Raw genomic sequence first — 10639 nt, forward strand, 5'->3', positions numbered from 1 at the left:
TTGGATACCTAAACAAGTGACTTTTAAATATTAATACCCAATGTTGTTACTTTCATGAAACATTTAGGCACCAATTGTTTAGATAAGGCTTTTATTAATTAATATTTCAAAAGAAAGAAAGGGCTTGGGTTTTTGGCGCTTATTTTGATTTTAATTTTCTTATTCTTTCTTCTCCCCCAAAAAGAAAAGAGTTTGACTTTGACTTATTCCAATTGCTTCTGTTAATGGCGATGATCGACGGCGTTGATGACGACGACGTAAGCTATACATAATAGATGCCATTTATTTATTTAACAATTTGTAATTTGTAATGGAATTTGGTGTTTCAGGGATTTGATTGGGTTGAAGCTGTTGCCCTAATTGACGCTGCTTGTAACAATAATAATAATAAATCTGGAAACACCAACAATAAACCACCACCAACAACTTCTTCTTCTTCTTCTTCTTGTTGTCGTCAGTCCACACTTGATAGATTCGTGGTATCCAAACCCACCAGCAATCACGAGGAGATATTATCTGATGATCTTGTGGGCAATGATCAAAGTATCGACCCCGAGACTGCAAAAACCTGGATATACCCAGGTATCAATTCTTTCTTTCTTTCTTTTTTATTTATCATTCGTTTGTATTAAACACATCATCATTCATTTATTTCTTATGGCAGAACACCCGTCTGTTCGGGATTATCAGGTTTCTATCACCAAGACAGCTTTATTTGAAAACACACTGGTCTCCTTGCCTACAGGACTCGGAAAAACCCTTATTGCTGCTGTTATCATGTATAATTACTACAGATGGTTTCCTAAAGGTCATGCCCTGCCCATTCATTTTATATTTCTTCCTCTTGTAAGGATGGATAATGCTGAATTGTTTCATTTGGTGGGTGTTGTCATTGCAGGAAAGATTGTATTTGCTGCTCCTTCAAGGCCACTTGTTATGCAACAGATAGAAGCATGTCATAATATTGTGGATATTAAACAAGTCAGCTATTTATTTATTTTCTAGTTTTATGGTTTTTTGCTTTAATAATAACAATATCATTTCAGAAACACGCAGTTGATTTGACGGGACAGACTAGCCCTTCACTCAGAGCTTCCTTGTGGAAAGATAAACAAGTATTCTATGTGACCCCACAAGTTCTTGAAAAAGATATACAATCCGGCAAGTTTTGCATAGATGAATTTGTTTTGCTTAATTGTGTTTGAATGCGAGTTATGGAAATGTTCTTTCTTTTTAAGTTTCTTATGAAGATTGTACAATCCAGGAACGTGTCCAGTCAAACAGCTAGTGTGTTTAGTGATTGACGAGGCTCACCGTGCATCTGGCAACCATTCATACTGTGTTGCTGTTCGTAAGGTAATAGTTGGTACCTATGTGTAACTAAGTATTGCATATATACATAATCTATTGCAGGGGTGTAAACGAGCTGTTAAGTAATTGTTATTTAATATATTTACATAATCACTATTTTCAGATATGAGTCATGATAAAAAAAATTAACTAATATATATTATATATAAAAAATATAGTTATAAGTATTTTTTGTAAATAATTATAATAATATATAAATAAATATTAAAAATAATTAATAAATAAAAAACGAGCTGAACTAGCTCGAACCTTCTTAAGTAAAAACGAGTTGAGCTCGAGCCTTAACAAGCATGCGATCGGCTTGGCTTGTTTACACCCCTACTTGATTGTAATAATTATTCTATAATACAAATCAAACAGTTTATCTTACATCACATGTTAGAGGTGGCATTTACTTCAATCAATCAATCAATCAATCATACCCAGTAAAATCCCACCGACAGCAGAGCTATAGGTAGGGTCTGGGGGAGGGTGGGATGTAGGCACACCGTACCTCTATCCAAAGGAATAAAGAGGTGGCTTCCAGAGGTGGCATTTACTTATGTTAGAAATTAGAATAGAGATAAGAAACCACTTGGGTATGTGCAGAGATATCTGCAAGTGTCTAGCAAGTTGATTAGTCTTAGGTTCCCTATAAATATGCAATTGTATGGTAAGTTTACGAAGAATTATTAAAGATGTAGTCTGCAATCTTTTAATATGTTTACAACCTCTGTTCATGTTAACTAAAGTTGGTTTCTTACATTAACCCTAATGCATTTTTGGTGTATAAAAACTTATTTTATTTTATTAAAAAAGTTATGCTATTGTTTAAATAAATCACTTTTGTAACCATATATTCACTCCGTGTGTTTAAGCCACTCTTGTCATCACATGTAATGAAATATTTATCACTGATTTTGAGGTGCTATGTTTTTTTGTCTGCTCGCAGTTGATGGCTGTTCCAGTACATTTGAGAATATTAGCTCTTACTGCAACACCAGGAAGTAAGTTAGCTATAAATTAGCCTCAAAGTTATCTTTTATGGATATTATATTTTAATAATTCGTCTTATGTTACTTTATACAGCTAACCTTAAAACTGTGCAGCAAGTTATTAACAACTTGCAAATATCTCGCCTCGAGTATCGAAGTGATAATGATCCTGATGTGATTCATTATGTGCATACTAGGAAGATTGAACTCATACAGGTACATGCCAAAACTGTCAAACCAATATTTTCATAAATATGTTTTTTTAGCATTTCGTTATCAAGTCAAATATGATCACAGCAGTTATGTTGCATATATATATATATATATATATATCTTTAATTATTTTTCAAATGTATTCAAGATTGTTGCTACAATGGTTGTAGGTTCAAATGGGAAAAGATGCTACTGATGCAAACAAGCTACTGATGGATGTAATTCATGTACATGTTAAAAAGCTTAATAACTTTGGAATTCTTCCAAAAAGAGACCCACAAACAGTAAGATTTTTTTTTTCCGGGTAGGAAGAGGTTTAAGAAATGAATAGATAAAATGACCAAAAAGACAAAAATGATATTTTTATGAAAATAAAAGTATATTACCTTAGGTTTACAGAAGGGGCGAATAAGTAATTTTGTTATGCCCTTTATCCGTAGTTTTGTTGCAACTAGTATGCACTTGTTATCCAAAACTAATGATCTGCCCTAAATAACTAATGATCTGTCAATCAGATACTCAAAAGTTGAATCTGGTAATGCAGACATTTAAAACCAAGTATTGTGCTCTTAAAGTTTCATATTCAACATCTTTCATATGGTCAAATAATATTTAAGTTAAAGTAAAAATTTCGACCCGTTTGTCTTAATTTGACAGCTCAGCCCAGTTGACTTTCTAAGGTCAAAGGAAAACTTTCATAAATTTCCGCCACAAAATCTGGACCCGATGAAATACTCGGAAGTAGAAGCGAGTCTTACAGTTCTCATCACATTATATCATATAAGGAAGCTGCTTTCTTCTCATGGTATACGGCCAGCATATGATATGCTTGAAGAAAAATTGAAGCAAGGGTACTTTTGTCCATCTTATTATCTTCTACTTAAAAGTGATTTGTAATTGTATAAAAACATGCTAACATATGTCAAGTTTCAGGCATTTTGCTCGCCTTTTCAGTAGGAATGAAACTATTCACAAAGCTAAGCTTATAATGCAACAAAACTTGTCTCATGGTGTTCACAGTCCAAAATTCTCAAAAATGTTAGAAATACTCATCGAACACTTCAGTATGTCACATGACCGTCTTTTACCTTTTATTATAACTTAATGTTTGTTATGTAATGAACATAAAGGAATAATTTGATATATATTTGCAGAAAAACAAGATCCTCAGAAGTCTAGGGTAATCATTTTCTCACATTTTAGAGAGAGTGTAAGGTCAGGATATTTAATTTCTTGCCCTACTTTATTTTAATTTTAGCAAGAAACATGCTTTAGCGTGAAAAATGCAATTTCAAGCTTACTTTTACAGGGGCATAATGTCATCATTAGCCACCATTGGAGAACATGTTAAAGCTACAGAATTTGTTGGTCAAAGTTCAGGTCAGGGTTCTTTTTCAGTTGTTACATGAATTTCACTTTTCAATAATATTTTGTTAATTCATGTGACGAATGCTCTGAATTTTATGTTTAATTTTAGGTAAAACATCAAAGGGCCAATCACAAAAAGTTCAGCAGGCTGTTTTACAGGTAATCTTTTCCAACTTATATGCAGCCTTTTGTTTTATCATATGTTTTCTATGTAAATTTATTTTTGTTTGATCCTAAATTGCTATTAGAAATTTCGGGCTGGTGGATACAATGTTATTGTTGCAACATCAATAGCAGAAGAAGGTCTAGATATCATGGAAGTTGATCTTGTCATATGTTTTGATGCTAATATTTCACCTATACGCATGATTCAACGCATGGGGAGAACCGGTAGGAAGAGCGAAGGACGAGTTGATATCCTTTTATTATGTGCACATGTATTATTAAGATTTAAAAATAATCATAAGTGGGAATACGATTCTTACCTAAAAATCTAACCTTTTTGACACTTACTCGATATTTTCTTGTGATTTGAGCTATATAAGTGTTTTCTTAACAAGCAAACTGGTGTTAGCCTGTGAAGGTGCAGAGTTAAGCGGTTATAAGAGCAAGCAAGCCAAGGGTAAAGCTGTAAGTAAACAAATGTCAAATCCAAAATGCTTCAGTTTTCACCCTAGTTTAAGGATGGTAAGATTTCTTGTATGAAAATGTCAATATAAACTTAAAGACACTGGTCAAATTTGTTCATTGAACTGTATTAAACTATCACAGGTACCACATGTTTATAAACCTGAGAAAAAGCTTGTCAAGTTTTCAATTGAAGAATTTGTTCCACGTGGAAAGAAAGTCAAAGAAGATGATGCAGTTCTGATGCCTGAATATAAGCTTAAACTTACAGACGTTGAGACTGATCTTCTTGAAAAGTATTTTGATCCTGCAAAACAAGATAATTGGATACCTTCTCTTATTGCATTTCCTCATTTTCAAGCATATCCATCGTGCGCGTATAAAATTGCTCATTCAACAAGAACAGCAATGCTAATTGATTCAATGCAGCATTTGCAAGGATTATCCTTCAATGGGTTGGTATGTAGATAGCAAATGTATTGTACTATTATAAATACTTATCATAATTATATTGTGCAGATTATAAGATAGTTACTTTTACTTGTGTTGCTTGCTTTTACGTCAGGATGATGAGATTACAGAAGAGTGCTTTAAAGTTGAAACTGATAATGTCGCAGAAGATGACGTGGCAAGAAAAGAACCAGAAACCGACACATCATCTTTCATGGGCATAACAAAAACCAAGGAAAAACACCATTCGTTCTTATTTGGGTCGGAGTTTACAGCGGTCGATTCAAATAATAATATTCTGATTCTGTCTGTACCGGTTTTCCCATTGAAAGTGTTTTCCCCAACTAAAAGTTCATTTCCACATAGTAGTTCTAGTCCCTTAAAAGCTTCAAGTGAAGAACATGCAGAGGTACCAATGGATGAACATGAAAATGATGTTATTGTCACATCTTTACATGAAGAAATTTGTAAAGCAGAAGTTATTGGCACGGTGATTCCTAATGTTGTTGATGATGATTCTCATTCAGTTGAAGCGGTTGATCTCAGCCCTCGATTAACTAATCTGTTATTAAGTGGTGTCGTTCCAGAGTCCCCGGTACATAAATGTAAGTGTATTTTTTTTCCTCTTAATCATATATGTTTTGGGCTTTTTACATAAATTAGCAACATATTATGTCTCAAATTCTGATTCTACTATCCAACACACAATTTCCTTAAAATAACAACACTTCTTTTTCTATTGATGTTTATTTTTGGAAAACAAAAGTTTCAGAAGAGAGTGTTAGTGGGTGTGGGTCAACTCAACCCATCCCATGATACTAAGCACCAATTCAGTAAAATCGAAATGAACTTCTGGTTCTTTGAAAAAGGTGCAACCATTTTACTGTTTTACTAATTAAAACAACATTTTTGCATGTTGAAATTTTTTGTTCTTCATTTAATTTTTTTTTGCATTGATGATGATAAAAACCACATATTATGATTACATAAATAGTTATAAATTAAAAAAGTCACATAAAAAGACAAAATTGATCTTTTTTATGTGACTTTGTTTTAATTTTTTATTTTACTATTTTTGTAATCACATTAAGTATTGTTTGTTTTGTTTTGTTTTTTTTTTTAATTTTCTTTGATGTAAAATAACTTACTGGAAAATAAAAAAAATAAAAATAAAAGAGAAAAGAGTTCTCTTAGTTGGTAAAAAGGTAACATGGTTGCTATTTTTTCAAATAACGAAAAGTTTTTCGATTTAGTGGATTTTCGTAATCGATTGCTAATATCAGGAATTGGTGCATGAAACCATAGGTTGGGTTGAACCACAACTACTAACACTCGTTAATTCAAAATTTTTGATTGTTCAAAATAAATAACCTGTTTTGACACTTCTAATTGTTATTATCATAATGGTTATTTTTTATAATTAACAGTTTTTGAAAGTTTCCATATTTGAGATTTTGCAGGCACATCAAATAAAGATAAAGATTGCTATACAACTCCAGATCATGATACTAACTTCATACATTTGGTTCAAACTAAGAATGATGAGGCGGTAAACGAGACCACTCCTAATAAAGAAGTAGGAATTTCAAAAATTAATTTACCAAATAATTCTATAGAAAAGTTTGCTTTGGGTTCCAAGCGTGTAGGAGAAATGCAAACACCTGTGACAAATTTGTCTAACAAAAGTTATAGTAAAGATTGGCTTTTAAGTTCTGGTGAAAAGTCAATTAGCCAACCCAAGAAAAAGCTTAAAAGGTTGAGAAAGTTTTGTGATATCAAAAGCGGGAAAGAAGAAATTGTAGGCCGTTCATCAGTTTCTTATAGATCTTGTGCTCCATCGGGTCATGCTTCTAGAGGTAAATTGATGTTACCTACTTTCGTTTGTTTAAGTTCGTTCGCTTACGTTTGTTAATAAATTCATTAAAAATTTTTAGACCCATTGCAGTTTAGTCTAGTTTTAATAACTTTTTAGGCCCAACACATTGTTCACGTTTACATTTAATTGATTTCAGCTCAGTTATGTTTGTTCATCTATGTCCATTCGTTTATATACTGTGTTGTCTACCGGTCAAATATTACCGAACTTACGAACACGCACAAGTTCATTTTCTAATAAATGAACACGAACAAGAAAATCCCGTTCGTTTATTTGTTTATGTTCGATTGTTTGTTTGGTTCAAGTTAAATGAACGAGCATGAACATGCTCATGCTCTGGTCATATTTATTCGGTTCGTTTACAAGCTCTGCACAAGTCATTATGTCATCAATTATGATTGTCTGGTTAACTCATTCTTATTTTCAGTTGAATTACTTGAATATAATCACTTTCAAAACGTACATCCAAACACCCAATATGTTTATTGCATGATTCATTTAGCATCAGCTGAATGCTATTTCATTGTCCAGGTAGGAGGAAGCTGTTAAACGATGATGCCCGGGTTTTTATCGATGATGAAGCCGAGTACGTGCACATGGTTAAATCAATAATATTAAATTCTCCACTATTTGGCATTTTGATTTCTATGCAATGTCATTTTCACTTTTTGTGATCAATAATATTATTAAAGCTGAAATTTTGTTCGATAAAATCTCAGGGCGTCTTCTGAAGCATCCGATGATGAAGTTGAGAATGGGGAAGATTCCTATTGTGGAAGTTTCATAGATGACAGAATTAATCCTACAATGGCAGCCACGCAGGCGGAAACAGGCCAAGTTGACATGATGGCCATTTATAGGTCTGTTTCTAAACCCTTTCTATCTTCAAAGTTGATTCAGTCACTTGACATTAATCATGGTCACACTATTTTTTTTCAAAGACAACTGATGGATTTAAAAAACTTATTTAAGTTGAATTTTGTAAATGTTAGTGTTACGGTTTATTCGAGACAACCGTCAATCTCCCAAGAACACAAGAGAAGGAGAGAAAATAGACCCAAAATAATAATTTTTTCTTATTCTTTTTCTTAAACGAGATTACAATATATAGGAAAACAAAGACATAAAAATAGAAAAAGATAAACAATAAGGAAATATAATTTGACTATAATAAGGAAACTAAATAAAAGATAAACTTAAATAATAATAATAATAATAATAATAATAATATAGGATCGTATCAATTCCCGACCCCTTGAAAACGTCCTTGTCCTCAAGGACGGAATGTCGTTGCCATGGCGGTCGCCACTCGAGTCGTACAACAACAAGTGGGGCGGTCTCAACATAGCACCACGGTGGCCACCATTCGAGTCTTCTGGTGTTATTCGGGCCAATGTCAACGGACCACCACAAGGGGCGCAACTTGCACGGTGTCAGCGCCAACGAGCTAATTGTATCGTTGTAAATTTGATTGGCATCTTTATTAACCATCAAATTACCGTTTTGTTGCTTATACTTACCAGTTGCATGCCCACCTAAGGTGACATCCCCCAATCCTTGATTAACTTCCTCATTAACAACGGTTTCATGATCAGACTTGACAATTGCATTAACGGAACTAGCGTGGAATTGAGTAAACATTGCTGTAGTGAAATCGTCCCAGGTGAGGAAGTCTGAACTCCGAAGCCAACCATTGAACCACTAGAATGGTTCATCATCGAAGGATTCAATGACATAGGGAAACCGCTTGTCGCCATAGATCGCGTAAAAGAGAAAATACCGTTCAGCTTGAGAGATCCATGGAGTGGGATTAGATCCAGTAAAAAGAGGTAATCGTGGATGCTCCAACAAGAGTTCTTCCAAAGCCATCTAGGCTAAGGACTCTTAATGAAAGCACCAATTGTTACGGTTTATTCGAGACAACCGTCAATCTCCCAAGAACACAAGAGAAGAAGAGAAAATAGACCCAAAATAATAATTCTTTCTTATTCTTTTTCTTAAACGAGATTAGAATATATAGGAAAACAAAGACATAAAAATAGAAAAAGATAAAACAATAAGGAAATATAATTTGACTATAATAAGGAAACTAAATAAAAGATAAACTTAAATTAATAATAATAATAATAAGAATAATAATAATAATAATATGGGATCGTATCAGTTACAGTCTAAATAACATGATTTGCATTATAATCTGGGCCAATATCATTAAACAGTATTACCGACCAATTACTCCATTTGCCTGAACATTTTTTTTTCAAGTTTCATTTAGGGATAATTTCGTATATCTTCTTCAAAACTTGTTATAATATCATATTTAGCAAAAACAGTCATCAAACCAAGCATATGACCTTTATACCTTTCTCTTAGACTTGGATTACGACATGTTACACGAAAGTTTAAAGTGTAACGATAAAGAGGACATAAGGGTCATATGAACATTGAAATATTTTGGATGAGTGTATTAGATATTAATCCTTTTGGCTTGACAAATATGATATTATACAAGTATTCAAAATTTTTCTTTAATTAATCCTTTAATAATCTGATATGCATCATGTATTGCTGGTTATTTTTACACAATGCGTGCAACATTTTAAGCTGGTAATGCACGTTGCACTTCGAATTTAGGAACAAAATTCCCAACATTAAAACAAAACAGAAAGGTGAGTGATGAACAACTATGAAAGTTTATTATTTACTGGTATCAGTCCTACAGTCTTGACTCTTGGATTAAGTTTTATAGTTTGTGATATGTTTATATGGCAGGCGGTCATTACTCACTCAATCACCAATAGTCGATTTTAGTCCCGACAACACGATTCCAACCTACGATGAAAGTGCAGCTGGGACTACAAATGCATCAAATGGGAATTCATCATCATCATTGTCTGCCCATTTGAATAACAATAACAATACCAAAAGGTTATCTTCAGATATTGTTGTAATTCCCAGCACCAGTGGACCTGCAGACGACACTAAAAGGCGAAAGTTGAGTTTTTCTAAAGGTGGGTGTGGGTCCCTTCCAGTTTGTAATTTAGAGAAGGAAATATTTTTAAAACTGAAAGGTGATGCGCGCAAGGAGATGACGTGGCAGGTGGATGAGTTTGATGATGATGATGATGAGTTTTATAAAGGGATTGATCTTGATGCATTGGAGGAACAAGCCTCTAAACAGTTGAGATCCAGATCAAACTTGTCGAGTGACAAACCGAAAATCCAAGATGATTTTTTGGATTTGCCTTCCTTTGATCTGGGAATTTGATTGATGTAAGTTAAAAGGCATCTGATATTGAATTTTCATGTAGATATTAAATGTGTAATTATTATTATTATTATTATTATTATTATTATTATTATTATTATTATTATTATAGTGTTGGACAAGAACACTTGCAACAGCTTATCCAATTGATTTATCTAGCTAGTCTTTTTATGTTAAACAAACTATGTATCAGATTGAGTTTTCTATAAACAGAATAGCACTCTTCAAAAACATTGGCATCTTCGTACCCATCTGAGAATTCGTTTAGTCATTAGTTAAACTAACAAACCAATGGCAAACCGGATGAAAACACCATAAACATTTAAGCAATTAAGCCATTGGGGGATATTCTAGAACATCTATTTTCTTTCTTCTATACTAGTAAGCCCTCGGTACAAACCAGACAAGAAGCTTTGTTTTCTATTTTTTTTCGTCGTGATTTATAGTAGTTTAACAAACTATAGCCTTTTGATCCAAGAGTTTTTCTTGAAT

The 10639-nt window shown here is 33.1% G+C and overlaps 1 protein-coding gene across 1 annotated transcript; it reads left to right on the forward strand.

The window, feature by feature from the left end:
• Nucleotides 1–224: 224 nt before the first annotated feature.
• LOC143615608 (DEAD-box ATP-dependent RNA helicase FANCM-like) lies at nucleotides 225–10148 on the forward strand. Its single transcript, XM_077088702.1, has 22 exons — nucleotides 225–257; nucleotides 330–582; nucleotides 665–808; nucleotides 899–981; nucleotides 1047–1161; nucleotides 1265–1356; nucleotides 2303–2357; nucleotides 2440–2561; nucleotides 2729–2842; nucleotides 3216–3409; nucleotides 3492–3622; nucleotides 3713–3773; nucleotides 3868–3938; nucleotides 4036–4085; nucleotides 4175–4340; nucleotides 4492–4613; nucleotides 4698–5012; nucleotides 5119–5608; nucleotides 6464–6859; nucleotides 7411–7465; nucleotides 7599–7739; nucleotides 9652–10148. Exons 1-22 carry the CDS (start codon nucleotides 225–227, stop codon nucleotides 10145–10147), a joined length of 3699 nt encoding a protein of 1232 aa, XP_076944817.1. The 3' UTR covers nucleotide 10148.
• The last annotated feature ends 491 nt before the right edge of the window (nucleotides 10149–10639 follow it).

Source organism: Bidens hawaiensis, unplaced genomic scaffold (genome assembly GCF_021521415.1).
Source record: "Bidens hawaiensis isolate Kalapana, Puna unplaced genomic scaffold, B.hawaiensis_p1.1 tig00043617_1, whole genome shotgun sequence".
NCBI classification, from domain to species: Eukaryota; Viridiplantae; Streptophyta; class Magnoliopsida; order Asterales; family Asteraceae; genus Bidens; species Bidens hawaiensis.